This window comes from Triturus cristatus, chromosome 2_2 (assembly GCF_964204655.1).
Source record: "Triturus cristatus chromosome 2_2, aTriCri1.1, whole genome shotgun sequence".
In the NCBI taxonomy this organism is placed as follows: Eukaryota; Metazoa; Chordata; class Amphibia; order Caudata; family Salamandridae; genus Triturus; species Triturus cristatus.
The window spans coordinates 1,006,753,106-1,006,772,952 of NC_140582.1; the positions used below are offsets into that span (position 1 = coordinate 1,006,753,106).

Here is a 19,847-nt window from a genome sequence, read left to right on the forward strand (position 1 = left end):
GAGATGGTTTAAGGGCGGGGCCCTCACTTAACTTTGACAATTATACGTTGACCTTCACAGAATTAGAGGTGACAAATGCTATTTTACAAATGACAAGTAATAAGGCGCCGGGACCCGATGGAGTCCCGGCTGACCTTTTCAAATCAGATATTAAACTTTGGTCTAAAATTCTTTTTAATGTTTTTATAAATGCTTGCCAAAAGGGCCTCCCATCAACATGGGCAAAATCAGTCATCGTCCCTATTTTTAAAAAAGGGGACAGAGGCGACCCGAGCTGTTATCGACCAATTTCTCTCATAGACTCCTCAGTGAAAGTCTTGGGGAGGGTTGTTCTCGCCCAACTAAACGGTTGGCTAGAGGAATCTGGAAAACTCTCTATGGTCCAGTATGGATTTAGGAAAGGGATGGGTACCATAGACCAATGTTTAAACCTACAACTCTTAATTGGTAAATACACGGTGGCCAAAAAAGGAATCTTGTTGGTTGCCTTTATGGATTTGTCCTCGGCCTTTGACCGTGTAAATAGATCAAAACTATGGCCTATGCTCCTAGAACTTGGTGTTGATAAAGAGATTGTTCATTTTTTGGCGGACCAACATAGAGAGTTAATAGCCACAGTTCGTTATGATCAAAAGGGAAATTGTACCAAAGATATACCCATTTCTTATGGGTTCAGGCAGGGGTGCATTTTGGCACCTCTCCTTTTTACTTTATATATAAACGATTTGGACAACACCCTTGTCGCCTCATGTAAAGATATCCCCCGTGCAGGGAAATATTCGGTCCCTGCCCTTTTATATGCTGACGATGCTGCCTTAATCGCCAGAACGGGAGTGGGCCTTCAGTGACTGTTAAATTCCTTCGCTGATTTTATGAAGAATTTGGACTTATCTGTTAATTTTGTTAAATCTCACGTCATGGTCATTGGCCCTAAATCTGCCAAATCTAAAACCTTTTTATGTGGGGGTCATCAATTATCGAGGGTCTCTTCTTTTCCTTATTTGGGTGTCCTCTTTGATGATCGAGATTCTGGGGTAACCCAAATACAGGCAAAAAAGATTGTGTTTTCAAGAGCTACAGTAAGAGTCCTGGGTTTTGCGAGAAAACTGGGAGCCAGACCATTGAAGGCTCTTATTCAGGTGTACAAGGCTAAGTGTCTCTCTATAGCCTTGTACGGAGCTGAGGTCTGGGGCATTAACAACGCTAAAAGCATTCAGACTGTTGAGGACAGATTTCTAAAAAATCTCCTCTCAGTACCGATTTGTACTGCTAATTATATTGTCCATCAGGAGCTAGGCATTGGTTATCTTGAAGACAGCATTGCCCTGGCCCCGATGCTGAAATGGATTAGCATCTGGCTTAACCCGGATTTACACTTGAACCACACCATTTTGAGAGATTGTCTCTCGCTTGATCATGGTTTGTATATACCATGGTTGAAATACATCTGGACCCTGGCTAAAAAACTCGGGAGACCAGAGCTGTATTTTTCTCCCGAGACCTTGGTAAAAGGCGATATCATCTGGTGCAAATAAAGTTATAGTTGCATATCCACTTTGGCAAGGGAAGAGAAGGAGTTGGTCAAGGGTTCCGTTAGGAGCCACCAGCTCTGTAAAACAACACCTCTTATGGAATCTTATCTTGAATATGTAACAAACCCAAATCATCGTTTTCTTTTAACCAGATTTAGATTGAACCAACTATACTCACTGATCGGAGCTAAGAAAGACTGGAAAAGGGCATTGGACCCTGGCCCTTGCTCCTGTGATAACTTTTCCCCCCAGGACATTATACACCTTTTTTTCTTCTGCGAGCACTTTATTGACATCAGGAAACGTTTTTTAATCCCAATTTTAAAAGATAAAGGCTTTGTTCAAGTGAGACCTGCTTTTTTGTATTTACAGCTTTTAAATAATGTCTGGGTAACTTTTAACATTGCAAGTTTTTTAACTGTGGTAATTCGTACCTCGAGGAAATGAACTGTACCCTTTTTAATGTTGGTAATTTATTAATAATGAAATCTCTGTTTTTAACATGTATTTATTGTAGTATGCTTTTATGGTTTGCACTAAAACCGAATAAAGACTTTATGACTGACTGACTGATTGACCGATGTCCGGATATTCATGTTATCATTGCTGTTTCATCACTTTATCATGTTCTCTTCCTCAAGTCTCTTTTTCTAAATAAAAACATGCATACAGCGTACCGTCCAGTCCCCTTCCTATCGCCTCCAATAATGGTGGCTCGTGGCGATGACAATGATGCTAGGTCAATAATCCTTCGCATGATTAATATCTTATTTAGGCCGTGCAGGACTAGGACCGGTGACCAGTAGGTCAGTGGCTGACCTCAGCAGCAAGCGCGTCATATCGGGTGACAGCAGCTAAAGGGTACCAAAGGGTAAACCGCTGATATATGTGATGCTAGATCAAACATCACACCAAGGCTGCTGTTTTTATTAATTTAAAGCATTCAGTTTCACCCCTGCATCACACGTGTACACATATAAACGAGCAGGCCTTGGCAAATAAAGACTGAGGACAAAGGCGCGTCCTGGCCCTGCAATGCCCCAGGAGAGAGCTCCCCTTGTGTTCTTCACCAGAAAATCACTTGTTTTAATAATTCTACAATAAAAACTCTCGCAATAAATAATACAAATAAAGCTGGTTTCATTGTTTTCTCACAGCGACCTCCAATAAAGGTTACCATGGTGATCGGGCATCTCCGGATAAAGGCTGGCTCCTTAGATCACGTGGGACAGTGGCCAATCATACGGTACGCTCCCTATTTTAGGGCCACACGCGGTGCCCGTTAGGTTCACAATGGGCTCCACGCAGTAGCTACATTCATGCGCCAGCGTCACCTCCCACTGCCTCCTCGCGCACAGCAGGGAACCAATTAAATTCTTTTTCGCGTCCTTTTCTGGTTAGAAGATTCTTCAGGAGCGCCTGTCTCGAGCTGGATCACACTCCATGCACTCTCAGGCTCTGTCTACAAAGCGGCTCCGGGACCTGGGCCAGAAACGGAGCCCCAGTCTTGGCAATGGAACCGCAGGCGGAGGCAGGCGGTATCTGGTCGGCCAGCAGCCACTCAAATTGCACACCTTTAAAGGCCACAACACTGGCGGGGAGTCCTCTGCTCAAAAAGTGCTGTCCACCTTTTAATACATATTAATAACTTATTTTATATTGGATAATGCAACCACACCTGTACTTTATAACGCTAATGTAAGTCACGGCAATACAAAGGTAAATAACGACTGTCCCTTTAAATTAGTGCTTACCTGAGAACATCGTGTAATTTTTGTCTCTAGCCAGGTGGGTACATGACCACACAAGCCCCAGGTTTTAACTGGGGAAGGGAACTAGAGGCAAAGGGTGCCAGGAGCAGGCCAGCCTCCAACACAAGCTATTATACACAAACGAGGCCGCTCCCGGTATTATGACCTAAAGGTGCTCACGGTTAACTTGTGAGTGTGAGTGTAGACATCTCACAAAAAGTTAAGGACTGGCCTCACACACCACCTGGTGTCATGCTTCATCATCGGCAGTCCTTGCCCTCTAAAAACTTGGGGGCATATTATCAAGACAGGTGATAGAATTATCGTCGCTTTAGCGGCAGAAAACTGCCGCTAAAACGGCGATAATGGGCTTGATAATATGCCCTATGGAATTCCAATTGAAGCTCAGGTTAGATGTCCTTCACTTCTAACCTGGGCTTCAATTGGAATTCCATAGAGCATATTATCAAGCCCATTAGCGCCGTTTTAGCGGCAGTTTTCTGCCGCTAAAGCGGCGATAATTTTATCGCCTGTCTTGATAATATGCCCCTCAGTTTGATAGAGAGCGGGCATTCACCTGACGACAGGGATGCACTTCTAAACTAACTGGGGGCCCGAAGTCAGTGAGTGGGATTAAAAAACCATTACAGTTGCCAAACTAAATTTTAATGGAGCAGCTAACTGTATGGTATTAAAAACAAGTGAACAGTGATATGAGGAAATTTATTATCCCCTCGCCGTATGCAATTCGGTCGGAATTCTTTTCAGTAAATCACGATTTCGTCCTCTACACTTGGAATAAGAGTCTAATCACTGACAATTCAAGGTACATTTATTGCTGTAATTTATTCATAAGCATCCCATTCAAGTGAACGATGTATTCATGTTGATTCATGTATACCCTTACAGTTTCAACAAGTGAAAACCGAAGCATTCTATTAATCGTTCTTTCAATGAACCACAACTAAGACGGACCTCTACCCGAGTCCTTGATATTTTTCGGACCTTCAAGGTAAATTTATGACAATCCTATTAGATTATTGAAATAGGAGATTGCTGATCACTTAGTTAAAAAGTCTCCCCCTTAACCCTTGCAGAACTCACCAAACCTTTGTCCTGAAGAGAACCCACAAGAGACATCTTGGTTCGAAACGCGTAGACCAGGACCAATGGGGGATCCCAGTTCAACAAGTACCAAAATGGATGTTTAAAATTAGTTTTTCCAAAAGTAACTATCTGCAAGCTCATAATAGATACATCTGGACCCTCAATATATCCCAGTAACAAGAGCCTTCCCTGTGAATAGAGTTCTCTGGTCCCATAAATCCAGGATTGGTGAAGACTATATTTTAGCAAGTCTATGTATTTTTTTGAGTTCAAATGATTTTCATTTGAGCACTTTTTTGAAACACTTTGTATATGGTTTTTCACAAATTACTCTCTGTATATCCATCAAATTGAATGTGGATTCTCTTTTCCTGCATCGCACTAATTGTTCAAAAATTTTTGGAAACGTTTTTCAAATACTACTGAAATAATTTTGAGGCCATGTTTATTAAGTATGATGTACCTCATGCATAAGTAAAGAGGTATTTGAATTTCACAACCACCTGATGTTGTATTGTGTTTACACTTTCAGAAAGTTGGCATTTCTTACCATGGACATTTAGTGCCTGCCTCTGGGTCACAAGACTGGGCGTAGTTGACAGCTGGGCTTTGTGTATTTCTCCTAGGCAGCCACACAGAATGGGGATCTTAGGTATGACTGGATGGGCAATTACTGGCAGGATGGGAGGGAGGAGCTCAGCCCTGCCTCACTTACAATTGAATATGCTTTGTCCTGTCTCCACACAAAAGGCTTTATACCCCTTGTAGTTAGTCTGAAGCTAGGGCCAGGAAGGCAGGGCTCCTGTGCACTTCAAAGGCATGCCTATAGAAGCTTTTCCGCAATTCGAAGGCACAACTGGGTATAAACACTGAATCTCAGACACAAACTCTTCAGTACACTTCTGGACCTGTGGGTACTCTGCCAGGAAGAAGGTCTGCTGTGCTGCCGAAAGGACTGCACTCTGCTGGACTTCTGCTCTGAAGGAACTGCTGCTATGCTGAACTGCGGCCCTCTTGCCTGGGGAGGAAGAACTAGACCTGTAAATTCATCTTGAACCCAGTGCTCCCAGAGTGACTCTAAGATCTAGTCTGCGGCCTCCTGATCTGAGCCTCAGAGACATAAAAGACTGCCTAAAATCCTACACCAGACCCTGGACCAGCTGTAGTGAGTTCCTCTCCCGCAAATGGTGCCCCTCAGTTTTTGGATCCTTAGTGTGGCTCAGTGAGGTGAAATCAAACTTTTAGTATTCGCGACCGGGAATGGGCCTGTCCTCACTGATCCCACTGCTATTCAGTGCAAAGATCTGTCAGCACAACTCTTTGCGCTCCAGCATCGCCCACTCGAGAGGATTGTCAACGCAAAGCTTCAGCAAGGCCGACTCTACGTGCTACGTCGAAAGCCTCCCGCAATGATCTCTTTGCTTCTTGTGGCCCTCTTCAATGAGAACGAGACTCTTGGCATGGACTTGAGAAGGTAAACTTTAGTGGGCCTAACCTGATGACTGTATCGAACCTGCGCTCCATTGCGGTTGGCCTGAAAGTGTGACTTTGAACAGGTCCTGTGCGACCAGATATTCCGAGTTGGCGCTTTGTGCTTTTTGCCACTATTTTCACTAAATTCTTTAAAAATTCATAACACTGATTATACTGATTGGATTGTTGTCATTTTGGTCTTGTTTTATTTATGACAGTTTGCTGTAATTTTCTAACTTGGTGTGGGATCCTTTTTGCGTAGTGCTTTCACTGTGTCATTGTTTGAAGTGTTGCACAAATACTTTACACATGGCCTCTTAGTTAAGCCTGACTGCTCTGTCCCGAGCTACCAGAGGTTTGAGCACAGATTGATTTAGGGTTGGCTTGTGCCTCACCCTGACAAGGATTGTAGTTGCTGCTTGACCAGTGGTCACACCCAAGTCAACCAGTAACCCAATTTCTCACAGGTGAAGTAATAATCCGTGGTGTAGTTCCTACAAACCTATATATGATCTGAGTGTGTAGACAACATAAACTAAGGGATTAGTGTCCAGACTGATTCCAGACACCCCTAAAGAATATGTTAGTCTGTAGACCAGCTAGCTTGCAGTGCCACTATAAGGCTCGCAACCTTACCAAGGAACTTATAGTTTCTGGCAACTATCGAACATGACAACTCTGACCCCTCAGGGATTGTGGTGGGGAAGTGCACCATTCTTGGAGGTACTATAATACCTGGTTGATGGGTGGATTGGAAAACAAAATGTGTACCACAGCTCTGTGTTTATGGATGTGATCTTTTAAAACCAGACTGCTTACGTTTTGTAAGGATATAAGCAACGGACATTGAAACGGGTCCTTTCTGGGCCCTGTAATCATGTCCTTAACTTTTCATGCAAAAGCACTCACTGATTTCTGAATCAGTGTAAAAGCGTTAAGGTAACCATGATGTTCTGTTTACATTTCACATGCTTTACTTAATCTTGCATTCCCTATGAGTGTTTGCTTTTCCAGGGATGTTGTTAATTTTTTTTAGGCAGCATATTACTCTTGTCTAGTGCATAATTTGAATTGAGCCACATTCAGGTGTTTACAGCGGGCACAATTAGGTTGTAGCTGAAGGCAGTGTGAGTTTCTCTCAGTGGGGCAGTATGGTGTTCAGTGGGGGAGAGGATGTGGCACTATGGCCAGAGCTGCCGAATTTGGAACTGGGGGATCAGGTTCAGCCTTCATGACCAGTCCACCAGACAACTCTCCTTAGGGAGCATATTTCCATGCTAGACCTTAGAAGGTCCAGCAAAACCTTAGAAGACCTGGTGTCTTAGCACAAGCAGGTGTACCCTAGTCATTTGTGGGTAAAACTTGAAGGCCTGTCCATCACAATCAATACTGAAGTTAATCTCCAGTCTTGCGGGCAGGCCTACGAAGCAGCACACCTAGAGCAACAGTGATCCAGACACTGTGACTCTGTCACTGAGGCCACAGGAACCTTGAACAGGTTAGGGCGGTGCTAACGATGTGGCTGCACCTGGCACCTATTTCGGGTGAGGGTGTCGTGTTTGCAAGTATATTATGGTTTTAAAAAATCTTGCTGCCTCCTTCCAGGCCTCCAGCAATTTTCAGCAACAATAAAAATGTCATGATAACTCTGGTGATTAATGTTCTTCCTAGAGAGATATTGGAGTTTTGTCTAGTGGAAGGGTTGACTCCTGGAAAGGAAGCGCAGAGGGTTAATGTGCCTGCTGCACAGAACATGTACCGTGCAGATCACAAAGTGCACATAATGTTAACTAGGTGGGTGGGTTACTGCTTTATCAGAGAGATCATTTTGTTACTTGCAGTTTATAAGTTAAAATCCTAACATAGAACAGTGAGCTATTAAAATATACTGCCTACTAGTATGGTAGTCATGTGACTACTACACCTTGTAGTCCTTCTATTCAGTGATTTGCACACGTATAAATGATTGTCTCTGGGAAGTGTGTGTGATGTAAAGTGCTCTGACACCGTACACTGGTATGAGTGGCGCTGTAAATCAAACTAAATGCATCCGAGAAAGAGTGTGGTTATGGAGACTTTAGGGGCAATGTTAAAGGGTGGTAGTGAGGGAGTCCGAGGCGTAGGTGGTCATTGGGTGCACCAACAAACATGTTGCACAGGGCGCCACTAGCGCTAAAGCCGGCTCTGCCCTCAAGACCAGTCCGCCTCACCCATTGGTACCTCCATTGGCCTTGTTTCAGCAGTAGTAGCTGCAACTCACCAGGGATCGGCAATGCAGGATTTGCACGCACACCAAACTAAGTTTGCAAATTTCACAGTCTCTATGCTCCATGCACAAGCACTTTTAACATGAGCTGCCTGCTTTGGGGCCACTGGAATTATGCAGCAGTGTTGACTAAATTATGCAGAAAAAAAAGGCAGCAGCGTAATGCACTATATTTTCTTCTACTTTATTATTTTGACATTTTTACACATGTTAAGTCTCTGCAAAGATTTTGCCTCATTAGTACCAGTGTAACATACAAATGCAGCAGTGAGAGAGGTGATCAGTCAACCTTTGCAGAGGGCTGTTCACTTTGCAGCAACATGTCACGTTTTTTAGTAATTTTTTATCTGTTTGAGCTACAAAAATGATTTGTTAAAACTGTAAGATTATGCAGCGGATGATGCATTATGTGGCAAATATGGCAGAGCCATAATTATATAGAAAACATTTGCAAACTAGGATATTTTGCCATTCATGTTTGAACTGCTCTTGTGGAAGAAGGGAGGAGAACTGCTAAGGACTGAAACTGCACGGGTCAGGACAGAAACTGCATGGGTCGGAGACAAATGGCTTGTGATTCCACTTTTAAGCGTATTTGGGACATTCTGTGATCGGAAGTATATTCCACTTTGTGAATGTATTTAAATGCCAATAACTCAGATTAAACGTTAAATAATCCAGTGTATCCATTGGTTGAATTAAATAACACAATAAACTGTAACTGGTCAGTGAACTGCCAAACAAATACTAAAAACGGGGATGTTTTGCACATTCTGGCCACACCTCTGACTCCGCCCCCTGATCCAATCTTCGGGTTATCCCTGCCCTCGGAGTCTCTGCCCACAGTTCCCCTACTTTTTTTCTCACACTTAGAACACTGGTAATAATGCATTTTAATACTGTAATGTAGACCACCACATTGAAATGCATTAGTCTAACGCCTGATGTGTGGTACTTGGCAGGGCTGTAAATAAAAAGGCGAACTTAATGGCAGCCATAAAAGCCACTAATTCGAACATATCTTGTGTACTTGTTAAAAGCGAATAGGATTTAGACCTGACCAACATTTTAGAACTGACTGAAACCACTTCACTCACCCATACGCTAGTTTCCTCCTACGAATTATGGAACAACTGAGTGCTCTTTCTCCCTAATGCACATAACATTACCATGGAGTGCCAGGTCCCTTCAGCCTTGCTCCTCTCGCCCACGTCTGATGGCTCTATACACGTATGCATCTACTGCAGGGATATTTATGTTTATGTTTATGTTTATGTTTGGGGGGATTTTATATAGCGCTCTATCGCTCCGAGGAGCATCTTGGCGCTAGGTTCAATTTGTGTGGTTCGAAGGCAGAAGGGAGATGTAATAGACCCTAAAGTAGATATTAGACCAGGGTTTTGCAGGCGGAGGCAGTTAGGTTATAAATCCAGGTTTTAATGGCTTTCCTGAATTTGCTCTCACAGGAGATTTCACGAATTTGAGGTGGAAGTGTGTTCCAGGCTCTAGAGCCTTTGACCGCCAGGGACTTTCCCCCTCTAGTGGCCAATCGAAACTTTGGAATGGTCATTAGGTTGGCCGTAGCAGATCTTAGATGACGTCCGGGGTGGTAGCGATTAAATTTGTTAGTCAGGTAGGTAGGGCCTCTTTTATGGAATGCTCTGAAAGAGATGATCAGTAGTTTGAATAGGATTCTCTTTTGGATAGGGAGCCAATGGAGGGTGTCAAGTGCTGCGGATGCTGAGGATTTTCTTGGCATTTTTAGCACCAGCCTTGCTGCAGTATTTTGCACCATCTGCAGCTTATGTAGAAGGGCCTTGTTGGCACCCACATACAGTCCGTTACAATAATCCAACCTAGATGTAATCAATGCCACCGCTACCGTTTTCCTTGCTGGTAGGGGGAGGAAGTCAAAGAATTTCCGAAGGCTTTTGATGATATTGAAACAGGAGCCAGCCACTTCACTGGTCTGTTGCTTGAAGGATAGTGCCTCATCAATTTTAATTCCTAAATTTCGGGCACTCTTTATGGTACTCGGCGGGGCTTCAGCATTAGGTGGCCAGCAGGTTTGGGGAGAAAACAGATTATTTTTCCCAAAGGGTAAAATTTCCGTCTTTGCAGTGTTGCATCTCAGGTGGTTTGTGTTCATCCACTCGAAAGTGGCCTTCAGACAATCTCTGAGGGAACGTTCAGCAATTGCCGCGTCCTCATCTAGGATTACAACTAGTTGAGTATCATCGGCGTAGGCTATTGAGCTGATAGCAAAAGAAGAGATAAGTTCCATTAGGGGGACCATATATAGGTTAAACAATATGGGGCTTAAGCTAGAGCCCTGAGGTACCCCAGATTGAACTTCTCTTGCCTCAGAGTGATGTGGACCTAGAAGAATAGTCTGTTTTCTTTGTCTGAGGAAGTTGGTAAACCATTTCAACACGGTGCCCCCTATGCCTGCACTACTCAGGCGATGAAGTAGAATATCATGGGACACCGTGTCGAACGCCGCAGAGAGATCCAGTAGGATCAGGACGGCTCTTTTGCCCTGATCCAAAGCGGCCCTGATAGTTTCCGTTGAGAAAATAAGGGCAGATTCAGTTGAGTGGTGAGAGCGGAAACCTGCTTGATTGGGATGTAACAAATTGTTGTTCTCGAGATATGCTGTGAGTTGTTTGTTTACACATGTCTCTGTGAGTTTGCATAGTGCTGGAAGAAGTGATATGGGTCGGAGGTTTGACAGTGTCGTAGGGTCCTGAATAGTTTTTTTCTGAAGGGGTTTGACTACCGCGACCTTCCAGCATGCGGGGATATCTCCTGTTTGTAGGGAGGAGTTCAGGATTGAGTTTATAATTGGGTTGACCTCATCTTTTATAGCCTTGAGCAGTAGGGGTGGGCAGGGGTCAAGAGGGGAGCCTGAGTTCAATTTAGAGATAGCTTGAGCAGACTCGGTAGAATTAATCAAAGTAAAATTACCCCATGTGGTAGTACAAGGTGAGTCTATTTGGATGGTAGGGTCAGCTGTATTTAATGCTGGTTGACTGATCTGTGGAAACTCTTTTGTAAAGTTTGTAATTTTCTGTTCGAAATATTCCGCTATTTTGTCGCAGAGGGCTTGGGACGGTGGAATTTCCTGTGATAGTATTTTGGGTTTTCTGAAGCCATTGACTATTTGGAATATTTCTTTTTGATTGTTGTTGGTCGATTCTATCAAGTTGGTGTTATAGTTAGTTTTTGCCAACTTGATGGAGGTATGGTAATTCCTCCTAACATTCTTATAGATTTCCCTATCTTCCTTTTTATAATGGCGACGCCATTTTCTTTCAAGGAGTTTCACTTCTCTTAGCGTGGCTTTTAGGGATTTAGTGTACCAGGGAGCGGATTTTTTCCTTTGTATTTTGTTAGATTTGGCTCCTCCTGTTGTCAGTTTTTCCCCAATGGATTTCACCCAGTTGTTATAGTTTGCGTAATCAGTGCACACATTTCCCACTGGTGTTGGTTTTGCTGTCTGTACCCAGTTCATTAATTCCGGGTGCTCGATGATTTTTTTCCAGCAGGGGGTGGGATTTGTGGTGGTGGGAATTGACTTAGTTTCTTTATTGTTGTCTATTTTTAGATTAAAACTCATAAGTTTATGGTCTGACCATGTTTGGGTCAGAGGAGGATCAACAGTTAGTGTATTGATATTCGAGCATATGCAATCTAATATATGCCCGGCATTATGAGTAGGCTCCTGAGTTGGAATCGTCAAGCCTAGTATGGTCAATATGTCTTTAAAGTAAACCGTGTTGGGGTCGTTGGGGTTATCCAAATGTATATTTATATCTCCTAGTAGAGTGAAATTGGCCGAGCGTAGAATTAGGTTAGCGAGAGCTTCCCCAAAGCTGTCCAAGAAGCGGGTAGCTTGTCCGGGGGGTCGATATATTAATAGACCAGAAAAGGTGAAAGAGTCATGGGTTTGCAGACTGAAACTGAGGCATTCAGCTTCTTTTATTTCAGATATTTCCACAGTGGTGCATTTAAAGGAGTCACGATAAATTATGGCTAATCCTCCTCCACGTTGATGAGGTCGGTCCAATCTCTGAATTAGAAAGCCCGAGGGGAGGGCATTAACTATATCGGGATTGGTCCAATCTTTGAGCCACGTCTCAGTTACCATTAGGCAGTCGAGATCCATTTCAGTAATGAGGTCATATATATGTTGAGCGTTCTTGCACATGGAGCGTGCATTTATAAGTGCTCCCTTAAGGGTCCTCCCAGTATTTTTAAGGCGTTGTGTCGTGGAGGGTAATATGTGTTGCTTGCATTGTGGGCAAGAAAAGGGTTCAGTCCATTTTTCTACCACGATGGTTTGGGGACAGTTCAAAGAATGGGTGTTCAATGATAATAAGTAATCTTTAGTGGGTGACATAGGGGTAAATGGGACGTAATTTATGGCCCTAGGCCCGGACTTAGCGCGGACGGGCGCAGACGGGCAGGACTTTGGCTTGACTTCGGCGCCACTCCGGCGCCGCTGTTCGCGTCCGCTGAGGTGTGCCTATCTCCTTTTGTAGTCTCGGCGCTGGGGACTAGAGCGCTGGGACTGGCTACTTACTCCAATATGGCCGCCACTGATCTAGTATAGCGTCAGGGTCTATGGCAATGTATCCGAGGGTCAGGGGAGTGCAGAGATGCTAGGTTGGCTATTAAAATACGGCGCTAAACAGAAATAACGGGAACTTTCGGATTTGTATTAAAAAGAGAATGCTGCGAGTGGCCTAACACCCGGCTTTCCGCCTCAGGTGTAAACACAAAGAACACAAGTCTCGCGAGTGCTCGCGATGCCTCCTTTTGTAGTCTCGGCGCTGGGGACTAGAGCGCTGGGACTGGCTACTTACTCCAATATGGCCGCCACTGATCTAGTATAGCGTCAGGGTCTATGGCAATGTATCCGAGGGTCAGGGGAGTGCAGAGATGATAGGTTGGCTATTAAAATACGGCGCTAAACAGAAATAACGGGAACTTTCGGATTTGTATTAAAAAAAGAATGCTGCGAGTGGCCTAACACCCGGCTTTCCGCCTCAGGTGTAAACACAAAGAACACAAGTCTCGCGAGTGCTCGCGATGCCTCCTTTTGTAGTCTCGGCGCTGGGGACTAGAGCGCTGGGACTGGCTACTTACTCCAATATGGCCGCCACTGATCTAGTATAGCGTCAGGGTCTATGGCAATGTATCCGAGGGTCAGGGGAGTGCAGAGATGCTAGGTTGGCTATTAAAATACGGCGCTAAACAGAAATAACGGGAACTTTCGGATTTGTATTAAAAAGAGAATGCTGCGAGTGGCCTAACACCCGGCTTTCCGCCTCAGGTGTAAACACAAAGAACACAAGTCTCGCGAGTGCTCGCGATGCCTCCTTTTGTAGTCTCGGCGCTGGGGACTAGAGCGCTGGGACTGGCTACTTACTCCAATATGGCCGCCACTGATCTAGTATAGCGTCAGGGTCTATGGCAATGTATCCGAGGGTCAGGGGAGTGCAGAGATGCTAGGTTGGCTATTAAAATACGGCGCTAAACAGAAATAACGGGAACTTTCGGATTTGTATTAAAAAGAGAATGCTGCGAGTGGCCTAACACCCGGCTTTCCGCCTCAGGTGTAAACACAAAGAACACAAGTCTCGCGAGTGCTCGCGATGCCTCCTTTTGTAGTCTCGGCGCTGGGGACTAGAGCGCTGGGACTGGCTACTTACTCCAATATGGCCGCCACTGATCTAGTATAGCGTCAGGGTCTATGGCAATGTATCCGAGGGTCAGGGGAGTGCAGAGATGCTAGGTTGGCTATTAAAATACGGCACTAAACAGAAATAACGGGAACTTTCAGATTTGTATTAAAAAAAGAATGCTGCGAGTGGCCTAACACCCGGCTTTCCGCCTCAGGTGTAAACACAAAGAACACAAGTCTCGCGAGTGCTCGCGATGCCTCCTTTTGTAGTCTCGGCGCTGGGGACTAGAGCGCTGGGACTGGCTACTTACTCCAATATGGCCGCCACTGATCTAGTATAGCGTCAGGGTCTATGGCAATGTATCCGAGGGTCAGGGGAGTGCAGAGATGCTAGGTTGGCTATTAAAATACGGCGCTAAACAGAAATAACGGGAACTTTCGGATTTGTATTAAAAAGAGAATGCTGCGAGTGGCCTAACACCCGGCTTTCCGCCTCAGGTGTAAACACAAAGAACACAAGTCTCGCGAGTGCTCGCGATGCCTCCTTTTGTAGTCTCGGCGCTGGGGACTAGAGCGCTGGGACTGGCTACTTACTCCAATATGGCCGCCACTGATCTAGTATAGCGTCAGGGTCTATGGCAATGTATCCGAGGGTCAGGGGAGTGCAGAGATGCTAGGTTGGCTATTAAAATACGGCGCTAAACAGAAATAACGGGAACTTTCGGATTTGTATTAAAAAAAGAATGCTGCGAGTGGCCTAACACCCGGCTTTCCGCCTCAGGTGTAAACACAAAGAACACAAGTCTCGCGAGTGCTCGCGATGCCTCCTTTTGTAGTCTCGGCGCTGGGGACTAGAGCGCTGGGACTGGCTACTTACTCCAATATGGCCGCCACTGATCTAGTATAGCGTCAGGGTCTATGGCAATGTATCCGAGGGTCAGGGGAGTGCAGAGATGCTAGGTTGGCTATTAAAATACGGCGCTAAACAGAAATAACGGGAACTTTCGGATTTGTATTAAAAAGAGAATGCTGCGAGTGGCCTAACACCCGGCTTTCCGCCTCAGGTGTAAACACAAAGAACACAAAGAACATATTTGTTTGACCTCATGGTCGTAGATTCAAATACTGGCGGGTCCACTTAACCTTTTTTCTTTCCAAGGTTGGTACAATAACTACCAGTGATGTGAGTAAATTTTAACTCCAATATACCCTCCTGGATAAGCGTGTGCTGTACAAATGCATGTGTGTTTATCGACTTGGTCTGACTTCTCCCATGCTCTTTCCACCATATTTTTCTCAACTGCTACAGCAATATAAGTCAGGTTTCATCTTATTGCCCTCCCATCTATTTCTTCCACCAACCTGCACCTAGTATTCTTGACCCTTTATGATCAGTACAAAACCTCACCCTTTATCTGTACCCAATTAAGAGAAGGTGTCATTGTTCCGCTGCTGAATAACCCTGGGCTAGATCCTACCCCCATCGCCTCATGTAGCTGAAGCTCCCTCACTTTACTTCCTGCAGTAGCAACAATTCTTGAACCTGCTACTGTTGAAAAGCAGCCAGCATCCAGCATGTGTTTCATCTGCAGGACTTTTTTGAAGGCCCAAGAAATGTCCAACTAGTACAAGTCGTGGACCAAGACCAAAAGTTTGGCGTTTCTGGATTGTTACGGATGTCGGCAGGCTTATCACGGTCCTAGCGCATATTACTTTTTACAAGCTGGCTCACTTTTGAGGCAACCCCTTTTATTACGTGCCTTCATGGGCTGGGTTGGCCGCAATTACAATGTCACTGGTTCTACGATTGTTCGTACGCCTTATACTCTGCCGTGTTGTGATAAAGGACATACGAAGTTCGGCGGTTATACCTGTTGGTCTAGGTCCACGGCTTGTGGTAGTTGGACAGTTCTATAGCCTTGACAAAGTCCTGCAGATGAAACACGTGTCGGCTGCTTTTATGGTGAAATTGTTCATGCCGTGCATGGAAGTTTGTAACAAATGGAGAATGTTTTACTCATCTTTACATTGACTACATATATTGACTTATCAATCATCCTACGAAACCAGGAGAGTGTCTGCTTCAGTGCTTTTTCTTCGTATTGGTAAATATAAGTATCAGTCCCGTCACCTCTAGGCTCCAAAGCCCCGCAAAGCAGTTACCTCATCACTCGTCTAACCTGCACGCGCTCCTTCATGCTAGGTCCTTCCAGATTAACCAGTACTGTCCCACATCCACCTTCATAGCCTTGCTGCTCCAGTGGCATAACAAAAGCCCCCACAGCCCCCGCGATGCAGTGGGCCTCTGGCAGTGGCAGGTCCATGCCTTGAGAGCTTCGGACTGGGTCCGGAGCGTGGGGGCCTCCTGCATGTACTTTGCAGGGGGGGCACTCACGTTTCGCTACGCCACAGCGCTACTCTGCTTGCTCCTCAGGCGCTTCTTTGCCAATGGCATAATGCCCTGTAGGGCCGTTACCTCAAAACCTACCAGACAAAGCAGAAGAGAGGCCTTTCCGAGGGATACCTTCTAGCGTTGCACAGCTCTGTATCCCCATGACTTCATAACATACGGGTCCGGAAGTGTTTCTTTTGAATAGTCCCTTCTTGCAGCGTTCTGCTGTACCCCCATTCCCTCACTGGCTTGCAATACACGACTAATCCACCCTCACCTCACAGCTGTCCTAGCTCCCTAGGTTCTCCTGCTGCGGCTTGGACCCAAGTTACATCACAAAGTAGGACACCTTGAAGCAGGGACATTTTAAACATTTTGGGGGTCCTGGGCCCAACTTATTTTGGGGACCCTGTTCGGAACAAATTTGAATTTATGATCCCGTTCCAGGTCTTTGGTCCCCTCTTTGGCCAGGTTACTGACAGCGCACAGGACATTGGACCAAATTCTAAATGTGTGTACATCTAGTATTCAGGGATAGCGATGTATGTTTTCGATATTGTAACACAGCAGCAGCTCACTAATATTGCAAATAATCTCTGTGACCCCCTCCCATTTGTCCTATGTGAGGTGCTGTTTTGGTCTAAAAGAAACCTTTTTCATAAATGTTGCAGGAAACATAATCACAACATTTCTGCAGTAGACTCCCACACATCATCTACTTTGAAAACAATTAAAGGAAAACGGCATTTAAAAACATTTGTTGAAGAATTATTTAAGGTCATCGGAGGAAGAATGTCTGCAGAAAAGAGCTGTCTCTATCAGGGACCCCCCTGAAAGGCTGGGGCCCCGGGCCAGACACCACTCTGCCCATGCATTAAAACGTCTCTGCCTTGAAGACGTTTTATTCTGAGTGGTAAATCCGTGCGGTGCCAGCTGCCCCACCCTTGCATTTGCACCTTTGGTACTGCAGGCTTCTCGGTTGCAATTCCCTCTAGTGCTGTGAGTCGTATTTGCCTATAGGGTATACAGCAGCGCCAGCTGCTCTCTTCTGTGGGATACCCTCAACAGTGCCCTGTCTCCTGGCCTCGCCATTGCCCTGGCACTGCGTGAGCCCTGTCTATCCACCAGCACCGCCTTGCAATGCCCCGGCCTCCTCCCCGCCGTAATAGTCTTACCCACGGTGCCCGAAGGGCGCAGCTATCTATAGTGCAACGAGTGCAGTGGCACCGGGGTCCAAGGGTGGCAGGGACCTACTTCACCCCAGGTAGTAGTTGATTTTCACCAGTAACCAGGGAATGAGGCCAGTGCTCTTGCTTGTATAAGGGCCCATAGCACCCTTGCTAGGCCACAATTTCCCCCGTCACCCCACACCTGCCCCTCTTATCTCGACAGCTGCTGCCCTGCACGTGCTCCTCTATCTGCCACCCCACCCTGTGCTGCTCTGTTCGTCCTGCTTTGGAGCTGTCCCATCTCCGTGAAATACCCCAGTGCCCCGTAACCCCACAACTACCCCCTTTTACCCGACAGCCCCTCCCCTGCGTGCTTTTCTCTGTGCCATGCCGGCCGGGGCAGTGCCTGCCCTTTACCAGTTCGCCCTGCCCCAACTCAGTGAAATACCCGCAGTGCCCCGATGCCTCCGCCCCTCACCTCGTCCTCGCCCTGCAGGTGCTCTTTTCCAGAGGGGTACTTGATTTCGACACCGGGGGTCTTCTCCTCCCTCTCCCCCGGAGAGCCGATCACCGACCCGGACACCTCGCTCGCATCGCTGACCGTCTCGTCGAAATTCTCCCCGTCCAGGTCCTGCCTGCTGCTGCTCCGGGCTGCGCCAGAGCCCTTCTTCCCCACGCTGTAGGCGTCGAAATCAATGGTCTTATTCTCGTAGGCCCCCTCGACCATGCCGAACATGCCCCCGTACTTCACGCGCGGGGTCTGGGCCGCGGTGCCCGGCCTCGCCAGGTAGACGGGCAGGTCATCCTCCTCTTTCGCGACGTTCCGTCTCCTCTCAGCCATGATCCTACCTCCTGCTCGCCGCGCAGCAGCAATGTGGCGCGAGGAGGCAGACGGGACCCGTGGGCATCCGGGGGGTGCCCGCCCCCAACAAATCCTAAGGAACACGCGAGACCATGCACCTGTGAAATAGCTGAAAATAGAGCCTGAAAGAAGGTGGGTGAAAAGAATTCCTGAGAAATATATAGACAGAAAGGCAGGATCCTCTGATGGGGAGACAGATGTCTCAGGCAGACAAGAGGTTTCCCGGGGAAGCGGACAGACCTTGCGTCTTTGCCAGCCGGACTCAGCACTGCCGCTGCTGGGCTGCAGTGTTCCCTTGCTGCTGTGGCTTGCTGTAGGGACCCCCCCCCCCCTTGCATGTGAGGCGGGGACAGCGACAGCCGATGCTCGGGCTGGGCAGCCTGTCGTCACTTTACTTCACCCCGAAGCGTTGTGTAAACTCTCAGGTCAATCAATGCTTTTTTCAAGCGGTGAGAAAAAAAACATGTCAATCTAACCCGCAATAACACATGTAATATCCGCAGTAAACTACGAGTCGGCCGTTTGCCGTCTGCTGAACTGATTGGTGCAAAATGAAGTTTGTGATTGCAAAGTGATTTTTTAAAATGTTATGTTATCTAGGCCTGTATAATGCAATCTCATCGGGAGGGCATCCTGGCGCTGAACAGGTGTAAATCTAGCCTGGGGACTAATGTGATTATTTAAAAAGCCAGGTCTTCAGCTTCTTGCAGAATTCATATGCAGTGCTTAATTTGTTAAAAAAAAAGTTTTTTTTAAATAGCGCCCTGCCCTTGTCACCACCCAATGCCCCTGCCAGGGCAACCAATGACAGTGCCAATACAACTGTCAAGCATCACATTCCTCTAAGTGTGAACAGTCAGTCTATTCCATGTCCCCTAAACTATAATAATGGGTAGGGCGGCAGGTATTGGTTATTTTTAATGCATGTTATTGTAATAAAGAACTGTTGCTGTGTACTTTAAACAGAGTCACCATGTGGCAGGCTTTCATAAATGCCAGTGTTCACAATTAAGGACCCATGCTGAGCACCAGAAACCACTTGCTCAAATTAAGCATTGCTCATATGTCTAGTGGTAGATTCCACACTTTAGGAGAGATGTAGGAGAAGGGTCAACCGCGTGACAATGCTAGAATCGCATAGAAACCGGCCAGATTCCGGTTCTGGCAGTTACTGGGGATCAGGAGCTGGGTTCCAGGCCAGTGCCAACAGTTTCTCCCCCCTGTGTCCCGAGACTGTGACAGAGCCACAATTAAGGTCAACAAGCATTTGCAATGCAATCGGTCTCGCCTTTGGGACCTTATAAGCATTTCGTCATGCAGCACATTACCGTACAATACTGCAAAGTAGCCTAGCTATGGACTGTGTGGAAGTGATCATGGGACTGGCAGTAGATTTAGCAACAGACAAGTGAACATGGTATTTGAGCTCTTAGGAGTTGTTTAAAGAGAAATACATTAGATTATTGATATGTTTTAATTAAATGTGTAAAAAAGTGGAGCCTCCAAAAAAGTCTGTGTAAGTTTGTGGAAATAAAAATACATGTTTTCAAGTTACTCCCGCCCTCCGATTCTTGGCCCACAGTTCCCAAGCATGGTCTCAATGAAA

General features: G+C 46.0%; 1 protein-coding gene across 1 annotated transcript in view; it reads right to left on the minus strand.

Moving 5' to 3' along the window:
• Window positions 1–18,521, minus strand: part of CRMP1 (collapsin response mediator protein 1) — a 207,313-nt gene extending 188,792 nt beyond the window's left edge. Inside the window, exon 1 of the mRNA XM_085642439.1 lies at window positions 17,858–18,521. Within this exon, the coding sequence (XP_085498565.1) occupies window positions 17,858–18,220 (363 nt within the window). The 5' untranslated portion in view covers window positions 18,221–18,521. The remainder of the gene's footprint in view (window positions 1–17,857) is intronic.
• Between the last annotated feature and the right edge of the window lie 1,326 nt (window positions 18,522–19,847).